At 44.5% G+C, this 26,345-nt stretch overlaps 1 protein-coding gene across 1 annotated transcript; it reads right to left on the bottom strand.

Moving 5' to 3' along the window:
- Positions 1 to 15,918: 15,918 nt before the first annotated feature.
- Positions 15,919 to 17,278, bottom strand: LOC127312669 (uncharacterized). Its single transcript, XM_051343206.1, has 4 exons — positions 16,910 to 17,278; positions 16,745 to 16,829; positions 16,441 to 16,568; positions 15,919 to 16,343 (listed from the first exon to the last, which is right to left on the bottom strand). The coding sequence occupies exons 1-4, from the start codon at positions 17,270 to 17,272 to the stop codon at positions 16,119 to 16,121; spliced, it is 801 nt and encodes a 266-aa protein (XP_051199166.1). The 5' UTR covers positions 17,273 to 17,278; the 3' UTR covers positions 15,919 to 16,118.
- Positions 17,279 to 26,345: the final 9,067 nt, after the last annotated feature.

Raw genomic sequence — 26,345 nt, 5'->3', positions numbered from 1 at the left:
GCCGAGTAGGAGAAGGAGCTACAGAGTGTGGAGCAGGTCAAGATGGAGATGCAGGAGGACTATGTCGCGCTTGATTTCGTACGATTTGTCAATCTCCATAGTTATGCTCTTGAGGAACTGATATAGATTTATCTTGAGAAAGACATTAGGATGAAACGTTTTGATGGAGCATGCTAAATTTCCTATCTGAAGATTTTTCCGTAGGTATGTACCAATCATCATATTAGTAATAGCTTGTATTTTGTAGACGTTAGGAATTTAAGATGCTACATTGGTGCAAATTTTTCTATAGGTATTTACAATGTCTAAACTAAAGGTATCAGCTACATTTCATATTACCATTAATTGTTGCAAATTTCATAATATATTTGTATCATGATTGATATCTCAGCATAATATGTGGTTTTCACGCCGAGCTTGATTTATCTCTTGATTTATCTCATTGTTATATTCTCATCATTTGTAAATTTTTAAGTCTTTTGTTCACTAGGAACGATATTTTCTTTCCCGTAGCAACGCACGGGCATTTGTGCTAGTAACCGAAAAAAACTCAGCTACAATCCACATAAAACTTAACTACAAGCCAATTTGTAACTCATATACACAAATCACGATGCAATTGGAACCAAGCACTAATTTAGAGAACTAGCAAAACCAATAAGAAAAGATCTTGAAAATGCTTCCGTTCTCTACTGGATGAGAGCTTTTACACGCTTACAGCAAGTCAAGGTAAGATCAACTCATATCTCTGTTTCCAGTAGAGCACGGAAGCACTCATGGAAGATACGCCCAAACCGGCGAGGTGACGTCCGGCCGGGCGGCCGCGACGATGTCGCGTCATGCCCGACTACGGCGCCCGCCGGCCGACATGGTCTTCTGGTGGTTGATGGCCGAAAGAGTAGTACTGGTTCCACGGGGCCGACGGAGGGACGGGCGCGAATCTCAGGGTCCCAAAGAACTGCCTGGTGGTCATCGCCGCCGCCGCAGTACCAGCAGGAAGGTCGCCGCCATGGCTCCCCACGCGCGCGCCGGCGGTGAGCACCAGGAACAGGAAGGCGAGGGTGGCGACGAGGGCGAGGTGGGCATAGCCAACGGAAGGCATCGCCATGGGAGCAGAGCAGAGAAGACGGAGACACTGCAAATTGCGGCAGTGATTATGAAGACGAGCGAGGCGCGCGTGATGTTTGCGTGTATGGGTGCGTGCGTCCACGATATAAGATGCGCTCGGCCATTAATGGGGTTCTTGGATTCTTGCGCGCGCGCGGCTATCTCTCTCCATCGGCAAGAACTCGACGGCGCCGCAAGCGCAGCGCATGCACCATGACCCACCCGCAGACCCGCTCAATCGCTCGTTCCAGGGTCAAAAAGGTAGAGCTTGAGTGACAGCCAATCAGCCATAGCTTCGGCTCCGAGAGGCCGAGTGATCGGCTAGCTGACAGAAAGGCGGAATGGTTCCACTGAAAAGTCCAAAAAATGGCAAAGGCACGAGTACAAAATTAACCCAAGATCTTCCTTTGACAGTTCGTTTATTACTGATGTTTCCAAGTGTTCACCATTTGGGGGCAAAAGTAAACCGAAATAACCTTCGAAAGAGGTCCGACAGGGATTACGCTACAACAACAAAAGTCACTAGTCCCCACGCTGAATTCCAGTCGCATTGCTAACTCCTCCTAAATAAATTTGGCTAGCTAGCAAGAATAGAAGATATGAGAGCATCTCCAGTCGCGTCCCCCAAACCGTGCCGGATTGAGTGTTTAGGGGACGTGTTTCGTTCGTGCCGCGTTTGGGGGACGTCGCTCCCCAGTCGCGTCCCCCAAACGCCGCCCCCCAAACAATAAAAATATTTTTTTGGTATTTTTATTTTAATTTCCACAAACTAATACATAATTGAGAACGTGGTTTACACGAAGATATAGTTTGAAACATGGTTTTCCACAAACTAATACATAGTTTGAACCATGGTGGACACAAATATAAAATATTGCAAAAAACTAAACCTAACTAGGCCGTGCATCGAAGGTTTCGTGTGTTCGCTGCCAATAAAGAACACTCGAGGGCACACCCAGTCACCCAAACTGGAAAATCTAGCTGGTGACGGTGCCCTTGTTGGTTCTACCAAGGAAGAACAGACAGAGACCTCCGTGCACGAATTCGCTGCGAAGAAACAACACTAGTCGTCCTCCTCGTCGGTGATGTCGCCGTGGTAGTCCCGGCGGCAGCGCGTCTCGTCGAAGACCTTGACGCTCATGTCCCTATCGCCGAAGTAGGAGAACAGGAGGATGAAGCCGGCTTCGAGGCTGTGGTGGCGCGCAAACTTCTCCCAGCCGATGTTGAGGTACATCTTGCCGCGCGCGTCGTAGATCACGTCGACGATCCACCTGTAGTAGCCGCACGAAGCCTCCCGCAGATGCATCATGCGCGGGCGGTCGTCGCCGGCGACGTACTCGGCGAAGGAGTCCGGCAGCCTCTGGATGCCGCGTGGGTCGCCCTTGAGGATGAGGACGAACTCGAACAGCACGCCTGGCTCCACGTCCATCTCCGACGATGAAGACGACGACGTGGCAGGCGACGGCGAGCGTGCAGCTCTACCGCGGCCACGACCACGACCACAGACGCGAGCTTGGCCTCCGCCTCTACCAGACATGGCGTTGACTCTTGTTGAGATGGTGGCGGCTAGGGTTGGGGAGAGAGGTGCTAGGGTTTGTGTGTGAGAGAGACGATGAGAGGTGGCCCTTTTTATAGGCCGGAGGGAGGCGGGGGAGCGCTCATTAACGCCGGCACGCAGAGCTAGACACGACGAGACGCATCGCTGCGCCTCTGCGGGAACTGCACCGTCGCTGCGCGCCAATAACTACCGTCGTGAGGTAGGCGACGGTTAGGTTAAAATTTATTGTGCCGCTGACGGGTTGGCCCCGCCACTCCCCGCCTCGCTTTTCGGTGTGTCTGGCGTCTCCGGTGTGTCCACTGTGGGGCGGGGACGGGCTCGGGGCGCCGGACAAAATTGGGCTTTGGGGGACGCGGCTGGAACCTTTTTTCGGTCCGGCACGCCCCAAATTGCTTTGGGGGACGCGACTGGAGATGCTCTGATTGGAGCCTGCCAATGGCCCGCAGTGGGAGCACGCCCCATTTGAGGGTCCATGGCGCTTCGCCACATGCTTGCTGGATGGTAGTCGTCCACAGAAACACCTCAATTTTCGGAGGGAACACGATCACCACACCTCTTTACAGTGTGTGACAGTCGCACCGTTTGAAAGGCTAAGGAGAATGGATCTCTTCAAGTAAGGCCCCGAGGCTTCCAACAACCAAGAAATCACGTTTTCATGTGCCGACTCCGAAAGGGCCTAGATTTCCCTGTATGGGTTGTCCCATTCGTTAAGGCCAAACTGCCTATGGAAGTTAAGGCGCCACTCCCCCTAGGTGTGCTTCCGAGAGGGGATCCCTTCCACCGTGATGAAAGGCCTAGCACAACAACTAAACAATCAGGAATATTTGGCTCAGAAAGGGACCATTCCAATCCACCAATCAAGCCAGAAGAAGGTACGGTTCCCATTGCATGCCTTGTGTTTTGCACCAACTTAAAATACCATAAAAAAGGGATATATACAAGATTGAGCGGATCAGAGCGATACAATATGAAGGATAAAGATCAGCTAGCTACGGGCTAGCAAAGACGTTGGATTTTGGTCTTAGGATGTGGGCACCTACATGTTCTCCTATTAAGTGCAACGAGACACAAGTAGAGGAGCCTATGAGAATGAAGAAGGGGAGGAGGAAGAGGAAAAAAAGAGATGTCACATCGACACCAACGAGGTGATAACGTAGAGACCCAGACATGGATGCGACGAGGGAAGACATGTGGTGCACCGGTTTGTGTCCCCTTCCCAGGTCTAGTTAAATGCATGATTAGATACTAGTGCAAAATCCCCAAAAGGCAAGTTCACGAATAATGAACACTCCATATACGTGAAAGAAAGAAAGTATGTATTGTTGGAATTCGGTGGTAGAGGAAAGAGTGACGACATAGGTTTGGTTGTAATGGGTCGTGGCACAAGGTTGGTGGCGTGAAAAAGAGGCAGATACCGCATAAGGAGGGTGAGTGTCTCGCGCTTGAGGGTTAGAGCCTTCGAGGCTTATTCACGAGGTCTTGCATGTTTTACCTTCCTTAAAAATGACTGAAACAAATATATAGCTCGGAGCAAATGATGTGATTAGGATTAGTCGGTTCAAATTATTCAAACATTTTGACCGAGTACAAAAAAACATTTTGATTAGGACTAGCAATTCCTCCACCGGTCCCACCATTTGATCCGACGTGGGCAACACAAACGTACTATCTCTGTCCTATTTTATGTTGCGATTAATTTTGCGTGAAAATCAAATTTATAAAGTTTAAACAATTATAACAAAATGTATCAATTTTATAATATAAAATTAATATTATTAGAATCATGATGAAATATATTTTTATATTATACATATTTCATATCATGGATAATAATAACTTTTGCTATGTCGTTGGTCTAACTTTACAAAGTTTAACTTCAACTAAAATTTATAGGTAAGGGCATCTCCAGCGGCCCGCGCATTTTGGACACGATTTGTGTCCGTTTGCGTCGGGCACGGACACAAAAAAGAGAGAATTCCTTATTTAGCCCTGGTTTAAATTTGACTTCCTTTCTTGGCCCTGAAAATTTTCCTCTTCCCTTTTTGACACTATATTTTCGGTTGGTTCCTCATATGACCCTCTAGTGCAATCTGAGTGCTAACGGTGTTAACTAGGTACCTAAGATGACACTTTTACCCCTGGTGTAATATGTGAATTGGCTCAGATTTGGCCCGTATCTCCTTTGTGTGAGGCATTTGTCTTCCGAGACAGCACCCACCGCGTCGTCTTGTGTTCTTTGAGGGTTCCTGTTTCTCTCTGTGATTAGTAAATGCAGTTTACTTGCCGTGTCGCTTTACCGTAACCAACATTCGAGTTCTGCAGCTCGGTCAGCTCGCAGCGCCGCCGCACATCCCCGCTGTTGCATCGCTAATACATAGCCACTTCCGAGTTCTGCAGCTCGGCCAGCTCGCAGCGCCGCTGCACCTCGGCCAAGCCCGACCGCTCGGCTGTGCATGCCTGTTCTCAGGCCATCCCGCTCAGCCAGCTTGCTGCGCTCGCCGCTTTTACGAAGGTTGCTAGCTAGTGTGTGGCTGCACGATGGGCTATGGAGGCATGCATGCTAGCTCAACTAGCTAGCTGCCCGTGAATACATACGCTGTAGGCCTGCAGCAAGTGTGGTGCATGCGAGTCGAGAAGGTGGCGTGTGCATGCAGGCTATGAGGCGGTCTCGGCGAACTGGAATAAATTTGATCCGGGCTTGTTTTTTGCAAACAGCCACGGCCAACCGACTGAAACAGGGTTATATTGGTCCAAGAAAAATAAAGCTAACGGAAAGAGCTAACAGAGTTGACCGGAGGGCCATATAGGGAATCGAACGAAGTTTTAGTGTGAAAAAGGGAAGAATCTTTTTTGCAGGGCCAAGAAAGGAAGTCAAATTTCAACCAAGGCCAAATAAGGAATTCTCTCCACAAAAAATGGTCAAGTGTCCGTATGTGTCTGTCCCTCCTCCAGCAGCAAGGCTCATTTATTGACCGCATGTCGTCTGTTTTTTTTCTTCGAAATGGGGGTATACCCCGGCTTCTGCATCATGACGATGCACATGGCCATTTATTGAAAATATGGTTCGGAACAGTATTGTTTACAACTCACGCATCACCGAGGATTGATACAAAAATCAACCATCGAAAAAAACACATACTATGACTACATATCAACATATCCTTCTAGTATGTCGCAACCAGCCTGGCACAAGATATAATGAGCGACCATCAGGAGCCGTGTGCATCCAGAAGCCATGACATCCCGCTGCCCCTCCGTTGAGAGTAGGGTCTAAAGATGGACCCAATGGGAGACCATATGGATAACCTGCCAGAAATGAAAAGAGACTTTTTATTAAAAATTATATCATTTCTGACACTCCAAATAGACCAACATAAAGCAGAAACCTCAATACGAATAAAAGCCTTAGATTGTCTATCTACTACATTTAACCAATTATCAAACATATTAGTAATAATATTTGTCGGAGGTGGAAGATCATAAGTGAAATTAACCGTTTGCCATAAGAGCTTAGCCAAAGGACATTCAATAAAAATATGCTGAATGGTCTCCCGTTCCCCACATAAAACGCATTTTGTACACCCATTCCAATGACGCTTGGCTAGATTATCCTTAGTTAACAGTACCTTATTACTCAAAAACCACATGAAAATCTTAATCTTAAGAGGAATTTTAACCTTCCAGAGGTACTTCCTGAGAAAAGGAGTATGGTCACACATAAGATCCTCATACATCGACTTCACTGTAAACAAACCATTCGGTGTCAAGTTCCAAACAAAACAATCATCTTCTTCATTCAAGTTTACCATCATGAGTTTCCGACATAATTGCAACCATGCAATCCATTTGTTACCACTTAACACCCTTCGGAAAGTAATAGTCAATGGTGTTTGGGCTAACACCTGTGCAACTATGACATTCTTATGGTGTACAATATTATACAAAGACGGATATTGGTGAGCCAAAGAAGTATTTCCTAACCATGTGTCTTCCCAAAAGCGGGTACTCATACAATTACCCACTTTGAAAAAATCCTAGAAAAAAACTCCTGTTTGATTCCCATGAATCCGCATGTGGTCTGCTATGCATTTATTACAGAGGGGAGAGAGTAGAAAATTCTTTTTGGATGGCTACCATTGGCCAGCACATGGGCAGTAAAGAGGGAGAGAGAGTGGCAGTGCATGCAAAACGGATGCGTGGACGCATCCGCACGACGCATTCTTGACGTAAATTTGGGCCAGGTTTCCGTCTGAACGGACGCTGCGGTCATTTTGCGTCTAGCCGCTGGAACTACTTTTTTATCCGTGCAGGCGCAAATGGACCAAAAACGTCCATTTACGTCGCCCTGTTGGAGATGCCCTAACATATTTTTGGAATGGAGGGAGTAAGTCAAAACCTGGAGCGGCAGTGGCATGACGATCATCCGGTCAGCTTATTGAATATTGATCGAATTGAGGCACTGGCCACTGGACTATCTGCGTTACTGGACCGCACTGACATCAGACATGGGCTCAGTCTCAGATTAAGAGACCGACGCGACGATGATATCTCGGAAAGACGTCGATGTAGACGGCCGTGTTGGGAATGCACGATGCCTGCCGTCCAACGACCAGTGGTGTTACCGGAAACACACACCAAACCAAACGTAACACGCAGTACTATCTATGATTTGATATTAGATTAGATAGAAAGATGATGAGGTATGCACGCATATATCTGAACTCTGGACACAGAGATAGCGCAATTCTATTTTTCTTTTGAGAAACAGACAACGGTACTGTGTCCAGAGTTTTAGAAACAAAGAGTCCATGGTATTGTGTCCCAAGTTTCCACTTAGACACACAACGAGCACGAGCACGACATAGACTAACAGTAGCACATAGATGCACACACAACGTCTACTGAAGATCGGTATCATGGAGCACTAAGATTGACAAGCTCATCTTTAACGTCTCGCTATCGATCGGAAGGCGTCATCACCTAGTCAAAGGATATTTTACATGGTGCACCCAAGGGATGGGGGCAACAACACCTAACCATGAACACGAATATCACGTCCTGTTGAAATGACAATCTGCTTCAGTGAGACCCACACATCAATTCGAGCCTTCCGTCTTAAAAAAGACCCACACATCGGTACCCTAATAAGCATATTCAACAAAATAAATTGACAATCTATAAAAACATAACTAGGAAACTGTTGAAGACGTAGAACCAAAAATATTACCATTTTTTGATAAACCTAAAAATATTTTATACATAATTGGTGCAAAAAGGAGATACAAAGCTAGCTTGCTAACGACATTTTAGCATATTTTCGAGCTTACGGTACTTCAAATTAGTGTGAGTTTTCTTGAATTTTCCAATAATTTCATAATAACATTTTTTAAGGAAAGCAAAGTGGAAGAACCCAACATTAAGTTTTTATTCTTCAAAAAGTAAGAACCCAAACTGAAGTCCGTGAGTACCTTAACCTAAGTGACTGGGTTGCATATCCCCTTCCCTAGCTAAGCTGACTTCTTCTTTTATGATAGTATTGAATATGCAATTATATCGATAACAATTTATACTGACCGCCTAGCAATAGTTCAAAAATTAAATACAACTAGTTTCAAGAACTGGTGGCATGCAAAGTTGTATGATACCAAAATTTAGTGAAGAAGTCCAAACTCATTTGATGCTGATGAAAATTTGAGCATGTCCATTTGTTTGAACCTAAACATCTGATGCACTCCTGTAGCATGATACTTTTTCCACTCAGAAATATAAGGAGCTTTGATTTTTGTATGGTCTATAGTGCACGATTTTGACTATATTTTTATCCAATAATATGCTTAAAGATAGAAATGATAGATAACATAAAATATATATGTTTATCTCATTTGATGTTGATGGAAATTTGAGCATATTCATTTGTTTGAACAAACAGCCGATGCAGTCCTGTAGCATGATACTTCTTCCACTCCCTAGTGCACGATTTCGACTATATTTTTATCTAATAATATGCTTAAAGATAGAAATGATAGATAACATAAAATAATTTATAATTATATAATTCTAATATGCTTAGTCCATATAGTTTCATTAATGATCAGAGTTTGAAACACTGATTACGTGCATAATTTTGTGTTTTATATGTCTGAACAGAGTGAGTAGTATTAGGTTCAGATGCACACACAGATGCTACCGAAAAGCAGCAGCTTTGTCACGACACGGAAGGCGTATCTGCAGAATGCATTCAAGCTAGCGATTTGATTCTTTAATTCACATGCTCGCAGTGACCTGACCACCAGAAAATAAAGCAAAGGCGCGCTTGTTAAGAATAACTGGTTAGTGTATAGTCTAGTGCTTAGTCACTCACATGCATGGCTTAGTCTGATCAGGAAGCTGCTTTGCCGAGGCACTAGCTCCTGCTAGCCAGGATTTGGAAACAATGAGGTTTCTTTTGCTGTAAAGGTCTAAAGGAGACACATTGTGGCCTCACAACTGAGTGATATGATCTCTGCCTGCAGATGCTCTGCTGTTTTAGTTCCACGGTTTGACTCACCCCGAGCTCAAGGCATCCTCCACTAGTAACCGTAGAATGGCGGTGAAACTGAAATTACACATACACCCTGGAATATGCTCAACGGATCTGGTATATATGCAGATTTTCAGAAATTAGTGCAAACCATATTTCTAAATTTGTAAAATTACGAAATTTATAGATATTTAGTAGAAACTTACCCTACATAATCTGGCCTGTAGCATTCACATTTTCTCATTCTTCACTCACAAATGGTCATGTTTACCTTGTCCTTTTCTGATTTTCACACAGGCTGCAAATGGACATATTATTTTATACAAATTTACATACACAATTTTGTACCCAATATCTACGTGTTTATTCTAATTTTGATGTACCAAGTTCTGAAGATTTGCTCTCCACACACCTCTGGAGTTTTGAAAGTTAACATTTCAGACAACTGCACGATATATGAAGTATAATGTTGTCCACTTATTTGTATTATATAACATACTTAGCCACTTCTAAGTATATTTTAAGACATATCTACCAAGATACTTTTGAAGTATCAAACGTAACAAAATATCCATTTTCAACACTGGACTCAGTGGTTGGTCGAACAAGAACCATGGACTATAACCCGTTTATACTAAATTCTAAAAGTTCTAATACCTTTCCGACTAAACCGGCCCTCAGTTTTCGATACCGATTTCACATTTCAGGGTTTTCAATTGATGTGAAAAAGAATACCCCATCAATGAACGTTGAGATATTATAATTATTATTCAAAAATACACAAATTATGTCATAGGCGCAAATGACAAAATATATGATTCCTCTTGCCTTCTGTACATACGAGAAGTTGTAAAGAAGAACAGGATTATATTTGGCCATTTCTCAATCGACTGCATTCTCTAAGTTCATGATAATTATCACTTCATATTCTCAATAGACTGGTTTGTGAGATTTTGGTCGTTCTCACTTTATGGAATCATCACATTTCCTACACCTATGATTTTGACAAAAAAAATAGTATTATCACTTCATAGAAACCCCTACAAACTTTTTTCACAAGTTTTGTTCATGGTTTGTTTGAAGAACATTCAGAAGACCAGAATACAGTATCTATCTAAAACATGGCTAGGGCTGAGTTAAATGGTTTTAGAAAGTTTTGTGTTCATCATAAATGATTTTTACTGTATAGCCCACGGAACATCATACTTCAGGATTCATAAGTCTTTCCTTTTCAATATATGTGGAGCCAGAAAGTCTAGAATGCTTGATTTTACCTATGTTCACAACATCAGCTTTTCAAGGACCAGGGGGGACAATTAACTAGATGCAGGTACTAATGGTTAAATGAATCAGTGAGAGTAATTTTTTATTCCATACTAGGACTGGAAAATATATATGTGGGGTCCAGTCTTGAAACCCTGGCAGCAAGTGAAATACACACTTTGGATCAAAGAAGTGCGTGCAATTGGGTGAGTCTACCCTAAGCATCATATATGAGGGTTGTCATAGTACTGATTGATGTGGAGACACATAGGACTGGCATAGTGCCATGCATCACCATGAATTTTTCATGCAGTTAACTGGTAAAGCCTATGACATTATACCTCCCACTAATGGCCAATAGGAACTTTATAACCACACGCGAAGGTAAAACATTATTTTCTACAAAAGCAAAGTGTTTTTTTTTCAGCAACTCAGGGCATCTCGCACCAGCTGCTCTCCCATAGAAAAGCAGCGTTGATGGAGATTCCAACCGACCTGAAAAAATAAATAAAGCAAACAAGATGTGTTAGAAATAACCTATCACAACTCACACATGCCTTAATCAGGAAATATCTTTCTCAGTCACTACCTCTTGCTGGGACATTTTTAGCAGCAACTAGGTTTCCTTTTTCAAAAGTGAGGTGCGCAAGCATGCAGTAATACCTAGTACACCGTGATTTGTTTATAAACTGGGACCATCAAGTGATTTGTGCACTTACTTCATATTCTAATACTATCATAGTACCACTACTGATGCGTGCAATCTTTGGCTCTCAACCAATGGATCCAAGAAGAAAAAAAAAGTGTATTATACAGCCATGATCTTTAGAAGTATGAAGTCAAAGAAAATTGAAAAAGCATATAAGTTTAAAAGTGTACAGCACAGCCAAACTATACAATCACAGAAAATACTGTACAATTAAGCCAAGTCCTTCAGAGTTGTTAAGTGTAACCAAACTCTATAAGTACAGCAAAATATCTGATCCAGTCAAATCCTTCAGATGTGCAACTCAGTAACACGTTCAGAGAAAAGACTCAGTGCAAACAATTCTTATACAGATACCAGACCACTTCCAAGACTGAGCATACTTGCTGGTTATTTTACACAATTATATGCAACTCTAATGCAGACAAAACGATGGAACATGTTAGAAAATAAATGCTTGACTACGCAAAGCTTCTGCCTCCTAGGGTTGCAACCACATATTTCGGAAAAAAATACAACCACAGATTATTATAAGAGTTCTGCCACCAAAAGTTTTAGTAGATGATGCTGCAGTTTGTAGTAGTAATAGTGTACTGTCATGTAGTAGTACCTAGTACACTGTGATTTGATCATGGACTGGGACCAGCAAGTGATCTGTGAACATTTCGTTGGGTCACATATTTAAAGATCATAGTGCCACTACTGGTGCATGCTTTGCCCCTGAACCAAAGAGAAAAAGGTGTACAACATATCCATGTTCTTTTGAACTGTACAATACAACCAACTTGTCTCCCACTTTGGGCTCCTTTGATTCAAAAGATTTGCATAGGAATTGTGTAGGATTTGGTTCCTATGGGAAAATTTCCTATACATGTTGTTTGATTTATAGGAACATATCCTATAGGAAAAATTCCCATAGGAATCTTGTAGTGTAATTCCTATAGGAAAAAAACATTAACTCATACCTCATGAAAAAATTCCTTTGCTACAATCAAACAAACTTCATCTTCCTATAGGATTGAAGTAGCCATGTCATTCCAATCCTATACCTTTCCTATTCCTATGCTTTTCCTATCCTTTAAATCAAAGGAGCCCAAAGAGTTTGCGGTTCATTACAAGAAAGGAACAACTATTCTAATATAAAAGAGACTTGGTACAACAAAATCACTGTATTATGAAATTTCTTTGATTTCTTCTTCGCATGAATGTCACATCAGAACAGGGTAATGCAAATAAAAAGGCACAGTGCAGAAAAATTATTGTGGAAAAACCTAATGTATATATGGAAGGTAGTGTACAGAGGTTACAGATTGATGGACCCAGTACTGAGATAACCTGTTTCATCGGCATGAAAAAACAAAGTGCCATTCACGGTGGACCTCTTTCAAGTTTACATAATCATAGCAGGAAAACTTTGAACAAGCTCACATATACCTCCTCAAGTTTACAACGTAGGAAGAGTAAAATATCAACAAGCAAACTGCTACAGATCAATAGGCCCTCCTTAGAGACAAAGGTAAGTAAAAGTTTTTCACAAAACAGTGAAAAATGAAGGCACAAGTTTCATTGGGGACAAAAGAAAATTAAGGGAGACAAAATCCTCCCAAGCATCGATCGCATGCCTTATGCCTTTGATGACAAACACACGAAGCTCGAGAAAACACCACCAGAGTATCATATACCCAAGCTGCAAATTCCAGGTAGGGAACGTAGCAGAATCCGATCATCTCAGGTTGGTGGACTATTATGGCCAATGCTAGGGCTATGGCCTGGAGTGGTTGACTCAGTTTGCTCAGCATGTGCCTCCAGGGCGCTCCTTCCAGTGCAGGGAGGACGGATGCTGATGATAGGAGCCCGCACTTCTAGCCTTCTTGCATGAGCTGGCACAGAGAGCTGCATGAAGAAGGTAGTAATGAGCAGCAACATGAAAACCATGACGGTTTTCAATGAAATGGTCATGGCGTCGATAAGCAAAATAGCCGGTGGTAGCTAGTTTGAACAACGGTAGAGACCAAGAACTAAGAACTGAATACACAAGTTACTCACTCACTACTAAGATGGCTAACCTCTAGAGCCAGTTCCCTTCTTTATATATGCAGATTGTGTCACTAATTTAGTTCAGCAAAGGTACTTTTGGAGGAGTTGGGTGATGGGAGGACTAGGGAGGTGATAACAACAATCCCCAGCCCATTGTTTATGATTTGGATGTCCTAATATCTCTTTCCCCCCACAAGTTCTATGCTAAAGGGAACACCTTTTCCCAATCAGTTTTATTCTCTCAGAAACATCGAAGCTTCTCTTACCTGGATAGACACTGTATGCAGTGTGGGTTATTAAACAACCAATGTCATATGAATATGCCTCGGAGCCTGGCCTGAACCCTGTGGCAGCATGACAGGTATCAATGTGATATTTTAAGACCAATCGGAGTGATGTTTTCATGTGAACCATCCTTGTTACCAGCATGGTTATTTCTTTACTTTTTCACCAGTGCATCAATCAAACAAACAACTACCTTTTTATCAACTGTTAATAAGGACTAAAGGTGCAATTATGAATCATCTAGTCACCACCATCATCAGTTATTCTAATGAAACATGTCCTCAATCACGTATGTTTAACGCACAAGTTGACCTAGTTGGCGGGGTCATGGAACTATGGAAGCCTCATTAAGGAAGCAACTTGCAAACTTGAACTATATCCCTGGACATATTACAGTCAAAGTTTAAGCAACAACAGCAAGTTGGATCTTCTATCACAGCTTATCAAGCCAAAGTTAGAGGGAACAACAGCAAGTTGGAGCTTCTATTTATGTTGCTGATCGCTGCATATAGAAAAGAGTAGCAAATGCCCAAAGCTATTATATGTATATATATGCGTATAGGGTATTGCACCACCAAAAATTGTTCCTTTTCTGTGGATCCCCATTTTCTAAAGTTTCAGAAACTTTGATTTTAATTTGGAAAAGGCTCTTTGAAGCCTTTTATTGATTTGGAACCTTGCTTCCTACTGGTTGGCTCGGAATTCATCAAATAAGTTATTCTGGATTCTCTCATCCTTGGTGACAAAATACAATTAGTATCATTATATTCCTCTCATTTCATTTAATAACCCCAAAAAGTGTCAGAAAATTGACCATATGGCATAAACGCAAGAGAATTTTCATCATTATTATCACAACTTTTTTTTACAGTTGTTAGCAAACTGTGCCCAACCCCTGTTACATACCACGCCGTTTCAGAAAAAGGAAATATTAACTCCCATCAGAGAAAGGTTAGCACTAACTGGTGTGAGCAGCAGTCATCAAGTGTACATCAAGTGGGAATGATTAAATGATGCAAAGAGCTGTTAACAGTTTACGTGAGAAACACACCTCTCTTACTCACCAGATGCCGGTTAGAATTTTGAACTTAGGGCCTCTTTGATTTGCAGAATTCCTTTTCCGCAGGTATAGGTAAATTCAGGCTTCCAATGGCATGCCCTCTTGAATCCTGTAGGATTGTAAACCATAGGAATGTGCACCAAAGTGTGTTTGTTTACACCATAGTGAAAACATAAGAACTCATGAGGCATATCATTTTTTCCAGCAGGTTAGACTCGATATAATTTCCTTTGAAGTTGAATGTGGAGTGGCCCATACTACAAATTCCTAGGTTTCTCGTACTACAAACCAGACATTTTCTATAGTAAGAATCATCGATTTCTAAAGGAAAATCCCGAAGGATTGAAATCCTACCTTTGACCAAAGGGGCCCTAAAGGTCAGAAACATACCTCAAAGCCACACTCTTATAAAGTGTCTGAGCACTTGGTGTCATAAAAGTTGCAGAACTGGTAACTAATCTACATTAGTTTTTCATCAAACTGCAATAGCAGATTTCGTTTTTCTTGTCAGAAGTAGACTTAGTTCACAGAGTAATATAGTCTCTTATTCAAACTGCAATATCATGTAGTTTCTTTTGTCAGAACTGTATAATCTGAAATAAGGATACTCTGATTTGTCATATCGTACATGTTGATGGTCATATGCAATTAGCTTCTGTAGGTTCAGTTTATTGATAAGACGGTTCCTGCACAAGAACACAAGCAGCCTCCATACAATAAATATGCTCCATATTTAGTTTGATAAGCTTGAGCAGGGAGTTGTGAAGTTGAAGCCAATTAAACAATCTACCCCGAAAAGTTGAGTACATAGGAACATTCCCATAAATAGAAAGATATGTGTTGCCTAGTTTAGGATTTGCAAAGCCAAGCAATAACACGGAAAAGATTTCAAAAGCGTGCTGTGTAAAAATTCTAATATTCTCACGAAAGACAGCAGAAATAGTAGCAAGTGGTTCTCTTCTGATACAAAACTAATTAACTACTCAAATTTTAATCTGGGACGTCAAAGTAAGAGCATCCCCACTCGTTGGCGCTCCCCACGCCCAAATCCGGCGAAATTTTCATCCGGATTGGAGGAAGATTTGGCGTGGGGAGGAGTAGTTTCCTAGTCGTGTGCTCCCCAAGCGGCGTTTCTCGGGGAAAAAGAGGATGGCTCGGGGAATCCGGACGAAAGAGGAGACACGTGGGCGTGGGCGGTTGGTTTAGCTTCATCCGGAGTCCCCGGGAAACCCCCGGGAAACCGAGGATGGCATGGGGAGTCCGGACGAAAATAGGCCCAAATCCGGACCAAAACGAGGAACCGGGGGCCTGACTGGGCCGTTTTTCGCTGTCCGGATGAAAAAAAGTGGCCGTGGGGGGCTCTGTGGGGAGACGAGTGGAGATGCTCTAAATCATGCAGCACACCATATCTGTTATTCATAGCATGTAACAGCGAGTTACAATATCATATGATGTACATCATGATATACCACTATAAAGTGCCTAACTGTCAACCTATACAACCAGTACACGAGACATACATGACCTGAAGTGTCGAAAAGGCCACAGAACAGACCCATCTCTTATGTACAATATTTTTGCTTCAGGCATGGCTCCCTCCTTTGGTGCTACCGAGCTTGGATAGTAAGTAGAGGCAACCTGAGGAGAGGAGAATCGACGCGGCGAAGCAGAAGAGGTCAGTACACGACGTGATGGTCACCCTCCTGCTCTTCTCGGAGATGCCAACCAGCAGAACCATGACGATGACATGGCCCAGCTTTGTCTTGAGGTCGCTCACAGAGTGGATTTCCAGCCACTTGGGCCGTTCCTGCAGGGCAGAATCAGAGAAATAAATAAACTGAAATCAACCATCAAATGCATTGCTTCTACTCCATGTAGTGGTTTGAGAAAGCATGCCAACGAACCGGAAGCCTGAACAAGCCGAAGAGGCTGGAGCCTTCGGCGGATTGCTTTGCGATGTCCATGTTACTGATGAAGAGCTCGTACAGGCCCGTTCCGAAGACAAACATGACCGTCCCGATGAGGTACATATCTGAGGCGAGACAAGTTAATGTGGAATGGTTAGTTCTCAGTGCATCATGACTACACAGCTGGACTAACGGCATGTCTAATCCCACTGAGTGTGACAATTGTGCCGACATGTAGAACTTTATAGTGGCTGGCTGATTGAAGTACTGAGGAAACATGCGGTGAATCAGTAAGGTTTACCAATGGCTTCAATCAGCATGAACACGACCTTCCCGTCGCCGCGCAGGTAGTACTCTACGAAGGCGTCCATCACGAAAGTGCATCCCTGCGGAATCAAGCACGCAAAGTTAAAATCACTGATTGGCATCCGAACAGATGAACCTGAGGGGCTGAAGAATGAAGCACCTTGAGGAAGCAGAGGACGGATCCGGCGAGAGATCCGGCGATGGCGAGGAAGGCCATGAAGCGGCATGCGTAGATGGCCTTCTCGATCCCCGCCTCCAGGTCCGACCCGAACCCCGCGCGGGCCGGCAGCCCGAACGGGCGGAACCGCACGCTGCCGTGGGGCTCCGTCTCCATGTGCACGGCGCTCGCCGCCGCCGCGGCGCTAGACGCCCCTCTAACCCTCACGCCGCGAGGCCGCGCCTTAGGCCTGGGCCTCCATGCCCAGCCGCCACGGCACCCCGCGCCCACCGAAACCTCGGCCGTCGTGGCCGCCGACGCCACACCGGAACCGAAGGGTCTGGGCCTCATCGTCATGGCTGCCATTTCCTTCCACGGCGCGGAGCTGGTGGCTAAAGTAGGCAGCGGCGCGCCACAAGTGGGGCGCCACGTTCGGTGCACCGGACGCGGAGGGCGACGACGACGGGGCAGCTCGTCGGGACGCGGGCCGACGAGTCCACGTTGGCGAGGGGAGTCCCCCCTTTCCCGCGCCGTGCATTCCTCCTACCGGCCGGTGGCGACAGGGACGGAGATACTTCGGCGCTGGGGCGGGTGATGTGGCGGCCTCGTGTCGTCGTCGTCTTCCCCGGCGAGCCTCCGCCACTCCTTTCCGCGGACTATCTCGTTGCTCGTCGGCGCCACGACAAGCGTCGCGACTCGCCAGTGGCTCTGAACTCTGACTGGTCGGTGTGCTGGGCCACGATAACAGCCCAATGTGAAGAGGCCTGATCTGATCATAGTTCAGCCCAGCAGATCTAAAAAAGGACTTTCATTCCAGCAAATGATAGTCCGTTAACTTTTTTTCGATAAAGAGAATATATTAATATCGAGAGATACCAATTACATCCAGCCTTTGCAACAACGCAATACCCTAATGTCACTACGGATACACACAACAAAAAAAGAAAAGGAAACTAAGAAATAAAAATCCCGCTACGGTATTCCAGCCTTAGCAGCAACAGGACATCCACCACCAAGACAACACCTGGACTCCAGGCTCTCCAAAAGCGACGCCTTCAAGAAGGGAACAGTGCACAAGCACCGTCGTCGCCCGATCAAAGATCTTAGGTTTTCACCCTGAAGATAGTCCCCGCTCTCAAAATAATTCCTCCAACAAGGTCATTGTCAGGCACAACCAATTAAGGCCAGACCTTGGATTTTCATCCTGAAATGCAAGACTCTGAACTTCACCTGTGTTGCTGCCCCCACTTCCATACTGCTGCTACGAAACTCAGAACACCAAGCAGGTCTCTCAACAACGCAGAGATTTGAACTTCCATTGCTAGTCCTCTACTCTGGTCCTCATGGTATTCTCCGCCTCTAACTTCACCATGGAGCAAATGTCTCCATATGGCAAGAAAGAACAGAGCTTTGCGCCGCTCCCTCCAGAACCAAACGGCTGGAACAAAAGCATGGGTGCGGACGACCGAATACCACCGATCCAGCAAACTCCAGGCGTAAAGGCGCTGTTACATTCGCCGGCGGAACCTTCCGGAACTCACCACTCCGGTCAGATCAAGAGGGACCAGCCTTAGGAAAGTCTTCATCTTCGCACAAGAAAGACCCTAGGACCACCACCTTTATTCTTCGATGCAGATGGGCAGGCCCCCACGCCGCCATCCGCTGGCCAACGACGATGAAGAAGGAATCGGTGAACAAACAACAGCCGAGACCCACGCGACCCAGATCAGGTCCGCGCTGCCCAGAAACGAGCCTCACGTTCCAAATCGGGCCTGCCCGACAGACGCCAGTGAAGCCGCGCCGCCACGCCACGTGGTCCTGGGAGCTACGACCACACCATCCTCATGCCGACGAGCAACTGGGCAGCAACCGCGCAGCGGGGATATGGGAGTTGGCGAGCCGATTTGGCTACAGCAACTGGGCGCAACCGCCATGTCCCACCAGCCCAGATCGGGCCTAGATGATCGCCGACTCCGCATCCGAGCGTCGCGCCGTCATGCTGCACCGTGCCACGAGCCGCTGCTCCGCCGCGAATCCTTCCCGCCGTCGTGCCAGAACGGCCGCCCCACCCTGCTACAGCCAAATGAGTAAAAAAAAGTCGGCCAACAAACTCTGAGTAAAAAAAAAGTCTGAGTACCAAAAATGCATATGTATGCTCTAGTTGAACGAATAACTAATTGCAGAAATTTCCTCAAAAAATAAATAATTGCAGAAATAGAGTAAAATCGGTGAACATAATAGATTGGCGACTTGGAGCACCATGTTGCAGTGACGGGCAAGGCGCTCTCTAATTGATCTTTTCATTCTCATCTCTATCTTCCTATTGTTTAGACGCAACATAGCTGAAACAACATATTTCGAACAGCAAAGTGCATACACCGCATACAAGTACATTATTCAAACATAGTTTAAACTACTTGTTATAAGAAATATAATCCATACATAGTTTAAACTACGACAACATTATCCAAACCACGACTACATAGATCGACTAGTCCATCCCCTTCGTCAAGGTGATGTGATGCGAGATTGTGTCGGGAATCTAAGTCCTTCTAGCACAAAGCAAGACCGGATCATACATAGGACCAACACGGTGGATCATACATAGGACCGACTTTATAGATATTATAGATATAAACATTTACGGCTTTCATCGATCCAACGTCTAAGGTCTACTGGAGCCTAGATGTGAAGGGGGGATTTGAGGTATATATTGAGCACCATTTTCCATCGCTTTAGACTTTTTTGCGTAACGGATGGGTACATGTATAATAAAACCCGAATGAGCTATTTATGATGGTTTATAACATATGAAGTTTCATGAAAAATGTTTTCCATGAAGAACTATAATGCTACAAAATGGGGACACAGAAAGATTCATAGTTTATTTCCATACTCGGAGTTCTACAAAAAGACAAGGATAATCTACCTTCGTTGTCATTTTGCACAATACACGAATGGTTGCATTTTGGTGACTTTTGCTGCAGGTTACTATTTTGTAACATCTCTGAATGTTTCCATACCTTTCGAAAACACCACCAATACGCAAAGATGCCTGATCCACGCATATCCTCCAACAAGAACAACAAGCATGGCAAATTGGCAATAGATAAAGAATGCTAAAACATAAAGAACAAGAAGCATGGCAATGCATAGATAATGCAAAAACATAGGGACAATCCTATACGTATAACAAAATATGTACAATTTTGGTACGACGCCTGAAACGAACCATTCATTACATCTGGTGCATGCAGCAGCATCGTCGGATCAGTTATCGTACATAAATCGTATAGCCATTCATCGTATTGCTTAGCTCTGAGTAATAAAGCGTCCTTTATCGAAAAAATTAGTTTCAAAAACATAGAAAACCTGCAACACACTTTTCTATATAAAATGGTACAAAATGTATGCAGTAGGCCCCTAAGTTGTTCCACGTACATCACATTGCAGCTAATGAACTCCATTGCAGTATGTTCTTATTATTCTACCAGATAGATGGACATGCTTGCCTGCCCGGCCTATATATCTTCGCTAGTTTTTTTTTGTGTGGAGATAACATAATATATCTTGGCTAGTTAATTACCAGTACTCTGATCTAATTCTGGAATCAAGACGGGTGCAGGGGTCTGTGGGAACGTTGCGCAGAAGGTGAAGTTGCACCCCGCACCGACGCACTCCCCAGTCCAGGTGCAGTCGGTGGCACCATTGTCACACGGGATCTGGGTGAACCCTATGCGGCACTGGAACTGACAAGCCGCGCGATTACACGATGTCCCAAACGGCGAGATGATTTGAGATGTACAACTACGAAAAGAGGCCTCACCTGCAGAAAAAAAAAACAGTTGTTATTTGACAATTGATCTAGCTAGTTAACTTACACTTGTTACATGAACAAAAAATGGGTACCACGTACGCATGTACCTGGTGTCACTGCCAGCACAAGGAGGAGGGCGAGAGGAAGGAGCAGCGTTAGGGGAATCCTCATGTTTTGCTGGATCATGTGCTGATCGATAGTAGAGGAATTAGTCTTGTGGATGGTTGGCTTCTTGGCTGAATCGTCAGGTGTGGAAAAGAAAGTAGGACACTATCAGGCTCCAAGTTTTAATTGGCAACAAATCAATGGCACATTAACTGCATTAATAGCAAATCTACAGTATTAATGGCGAATCAATGAGGGTGAGTGGCGGATTGAATTCCCCAACGGCGGGATGACCGGAGATGTACAACTGTGAAACGCCTCAAGCTGGTCATAGTGCATAGTATCGTATACGTAGTAGTAGTATCATGCATATGATACTAAGGATGGCAATGGGCAGGGTATGGGTAGGGTAGAGCAATACCATACCCATACCCATATAGTTGATGGGTACAAACTTCTATTCATACCCGTGCCCATGGGTATAGAACTTTACCCATACCCATACCCGGCGGGTACCCGTACCCATTGGGTACCCGATGGGTAGGTTAAATTGTACACAAATTTCTCGCAATTTTACATTTATCGATAATAAATTCGATTAAAAAATTAATTATCTTAACTCGGTAACATGTAGTTGAGTACATAATAATTAGAAAATATAAAAACTCATTCTCATATAGTAACTCATAAGTCAATAAAAGTAGACGTGTAGCATAAGAAAACTGAGAATAAACAGGCAGGGTATGGGTATACCCGCGGGTACAAAGCTATACCTGTGCCCTACCCATGACTTAACGGGTAGGACATGGGTACTACCCATGGGCATAAAAGTGTATCCATACCCTGCCCATGCGGGTACGGTACCCGCGGGTACCCATACCCGTGGGTAAAATTGCCATCCTTATATGATACTGAGTAGTATTATAGAGTATTATTATAATTTTATAATTTATAATTTTATTATTTTGTATCATGCATATGACGGCGGTGCTGTAAACCTTTTTGGGCGCGAGCAGGTTTGCGCTATCGTGAGCGCTATACTTTGTGCGTCGGCTACAGCCGCGCTGAAACTTCCCTCGCGCCTCGCCGCTCGACAACCCAATCCCTCGCCTCCGCGCGGCCGTCAGCGCAATCCCGGCGATGGACGGGCCCTCCGGCAATCCAGCAACCCCTCCCTACTCTGTCCCACCCACCGCCAATGCCGCCGCCTCCGCAGCGCCGCCGCCCCTTGCGTCAAACCCTAGCGGTGGCACCGACGCCGGCAACACAACCGCCGCTGCCCGTACGCTCTTCGTCCCGCCACGCGCGACGCTGCACACAGCCGCCGCCGCCTCGCAGATGGTTGCCGGGCAGGCCGCCGGGAAGGCGCGGGCGCCGCCGAAGAGGAAGGCGTCGTCGTCCAAACGGCCATGGGGAGTCGTGGGCGCCGCCTCCGTCGCGCCGCCGAAGAAAGTGAAGCCGCCCGTGACCCGCCGCCCGCGACCTCTGATACGTCTCCAACGTATTCATAATTTCTGACGTTCCATGCTTGTTTTATGACAATACTTACATGTTTTGCTTGCACATTATGATGATTTCATGCATTCTCCGGAACTAACCTATTAACAAGATGCCACAGTGCCAGTTCCTGTTTTCTGCTGTTTTTGGTTCCAGAAAGGCTGTTCGGGCAATATTCTCGGAATTGGACGAAATCAACGCCAAACATCTTATTTTTCCCGGAAGCATCCAGAACACCGAAGGAGAGTCGGAGAGGGGCCAGGGGGCCAACACACGACATGGCGGCGCGGCCCCAGGCCTGGCCGCGCCGGCCTACTGTGAGGGGGGCCCAGGCACCCTCTGACTCCGTCTCTTCGCCTATATAAGCCCTTTCGACCTAAAAACTCGATACCTTTTGACGAAACTCCAGAAAGACTCCAGGGGCGCCGCCTCCATCGCGAAACTCCAATTCGGGGGACAGAAGTCTCTGTTCCGGCACCCTGCCGGGACGGGGAAGTGCCCCCGAAAGCCATCTCCATCGACGCCTGATGTCTACGCCCCCTCCTTTTCCTGTAGACAGTGTTGGGCCTCCAAGAGCAGAGGTTTGTAGAACAGCAGCAAGTTTCCCTTAAGTGGATCACCCAAGGTTTATCGAACTCAGGGAGGAAGAGGTCAAAGATATCCCTCTCATGCAACCCTGCAACCACAAAGCAAGAAGTCTCTTGTGTCCCCAACACACCTAATAGGTGCACTAGTTCGGCGAAGAGATAGTGAAATACAGGTGGTATGAATATATATAAGCAGTAGCAACGGCACCAGAAAAGTGCTTTGCCCAGACAAGAAACAAGCAGTAGTAACGCAGCAGTAGTAACACAAGAAACAAGAAACAAGCAAATGCAAAGCAGATTTAGGAACAAGGCCTAGGGATTAGACTTTCACTAGTCGACACTCTCAACTTTGATCACATAACAGAATAAATAGATAGATGCTAGACTCTACACTCTTTTGTTGGATGATGAACACCACTAATTGCGTAGGATTACACGAACCCTCAATGCCGGAGTTAACAAGCTCCACAATATTCAATGTTCATATTTAAATAACCTTAGAGTGCATGACATATCAACACAACTAAACCAAGTACTAACGTAGCATGCACACTGTCACCTTCACGCTACGAAAGGAGGCATAGATCACATCAATACCATCATAGCAATAGTTAACTTCGTAATCTACAAGAGATCACAATCATAGCCTACGCCAAGTACTAACACGGATGCACACACTGTCACCATTACACCGTGCAGGAGGAATAAAACTACTTTAATAACATCACTAGAGTAGCACATAGATAAATTGTGATACAAAACACATTGCAATCATAAAGATATATAAATAAGCACTTCACTATGCCATTCATAACAGTGAATAAGTATTCTGTGAAATATAGCCTAAGAGACCCACACGGTGCACACGCTGTCACCTTTACACATGTGGAACAAGGAGTCTCCGGAGATCACATAAGTAAAATTCACTTGACTAGCATAACGACATCTAGATTACAAGTATTATCATATGAATCTCAATCATGTAAGGCAGCTCATGAGATTATTGTATTGAAGTACATAGGAGAGAGATGAACCACATAGCTACCGGTACAGCCCCGAACCTCGATGGAGAACTACTCCCTCCTCATGGGAGACATCAGCGTTGATGAAGATGGCGGTGGTGTCGATGGAGGAGCCTTCCGGGGGCACTTCCCCGTCCCGGCGGCGTGCCGGAACAGAAACTCCTGTCCCCCAGATCTTGGCTTCGCGATGGCGGCGGCTCTGGATGGTTTCTCGTACCGTGGCTTTTCCGTCTCGAGGTTTTAGGTCGAGGGGCTTTATATAGGCGAAGAGGCGGCGTCAGAAGGTCAACAGGGCGACGACACTATAGGGGGGAGCGGCCCCCCCTTGGCCGCGCCGGCCTAGGGTTTGGTGGGCCTGTGCCCCCTCTCTGGCGGCTCTTGTGTGTTCTGGATGCTTCCGGGCAAAATAGGAACCTGGGCGTTGATTTCGTCCAATTTCGAGAATATTTCCTTACTAGGATTTCTGAAACCAAAAACAGCAGAAAACAGCAACTGGCCCTTCGGCATCTCGTCAATAGGTTAGTTCCAGAAAACGCATAAATATGACATAAAATGTGCATATAACATGTAGATATCATCAATACTGTCGCAGGGAACATAAGAAATTATCGATACGTTGAGACGTATCAGCATCCCCAAGCTTAGTTTCTGCTCGTCCCGAGCAGGTAAACGATAACAAAGATAATTTCTGGAGTGACATGCCATCATAACCTTGATCATACTATTGTAAACACATGTAATGAATGCATCAATCAAAACAATGGTAATGACATGAGTAAACAAATGAATCATAAAGCAAATACTTTTCATGAATAGTACTTCAAGACAAGCATCAATAAATCTTGCATAAGAGTTAACTCATAAAGCAATAAATTCTTAGTAAAGGCATTGAAGCAACACAATGGAAGATTAAGTTTCAGCGGTTGCTTTCAACTTATAACATGTATATCTCATGGATATTGTCAACATAGAGTAATATAACAAGTGCAATATGCAAGTATGTAGGAATCAATGCACAGTTCACACAAGTGTTTGCTTCTTGAGATGGAGAGAGATAGGTGAACTGACTCAACAATAAAAGTAAAAGAAAGGTCCTTCAAAGAGGAAAGTATCGATTGCTATATTTGTGCTAGAGCTTTGGTTTTGAAAACACATAGAGAGCATAAAAGTAAAATTTTGAGAGGTGTTTGTTGTTGTCAACGAATGGTAATGGGCACTCTAACCCCCTTGCCAGGCAAACCTTCAAAGAGCGGCTCCCATTTTATTTTATTTTTGTGTGGCACTCCTTCCAACCTTTCTTTCACAAACCATGGCTAACCGAATCCTCGGGTGCCTGCCAACGATCTCATACCATGAAGGAGTGCCTTTTTATTTTAGTTTTATTTAGATGACACTCCTCCCCACCTTTGCTTTCTCAAGCCATGGCTAACCGAATCCATCGGGTGCCGTCCAACAATCACATACCATGGAGGAGTGTCTATTTTGGTTAATTAATTTGGGACTGGGAATCCCATTGCCAGCTCTTTTTGCAAAATTATTGGATAAGCGGATGAAGCCACTAGTCCATTGGTGAAAGTTGCCCAACAAGATTGAAAGATAAACACCACATACTTCCTCATGAGCTATAAAACATTGACACAAATCAGAGGTAATAAATTTTGAATTGTTTAAAGGTAGCACTCAAGCAATTTACTTTGGAATGGCGGAGAAATACCATGTAGTAGGTAGGTATGGTGGACACAAGTGGCATAGTGGTTGGCTCAAGAATTTTGGATGCATGAGAAGTATTCCCTCTCGATACAAGGCTTAGGCTAGCAAGGCTATTTGAAACAAACACAAGGATGAACCAGTGCAGCAAAACTCACATAAAAGACATATTGTAAACATTATAAGACTCTACACCGCCTTCCTTGTTGTTCAAACTCAATACTAGAAATTATCTAGACCTTAGAGAGACCAATTATGCAAACCAAATTTTAGCAAGCTCTACGTATTTCTTCATTAATAGGTGCAAAGTATATGATGCAAGAGCTTAAACATGAGCACAACAATTGCCAAGTATCACATTATTCAAGACATCATACCAATTACTACATGTAGCATTTCCCGTTTCCAACCATACAACAATTAACGAAGCAGTTTCAACCTTCGCCATGAAAATTAAAAGCTAAGAACACATGTGTTCATACGAACCAGCGGAGCGTGTCTCTCTCCCACACAAGCATTTATTCAAACAAAAACAAAAACAAAAACAAAAGCAAACAGACGCTCCAAGCAAAGTACATAAGATGTGGCCGAATAAAAATATAGTTTCAAGAGAAGGAACCTGATAATTTGCCGATGAAGAAGGGGATGCCTTGGGCATCCCCAAGCTTAGATGCTTGAGTCTTCTTGAAATATGCAGGGGTGAA

Source organism: Lolium perenne, chromosome 7, assembly GCF_019359855.2.
Source record: "Lolium perenne isolate Kyuss_39 chromosome 7, Kyuss_2.0, whole genome shotgun sequence".
NCBI classification, from domain to species: domain Eukaryota; kingdom Viridiplantae; phylum Streptophyta; class Magnoliopsida; order Poales; family Poaceae; genus Lolium; species Lolium perenne.
The sequence above is the reverse complement of the archived record's forward strand: the minus strand, read 5'-3'. Positions and strand labels throughout refer to the sequence as shown.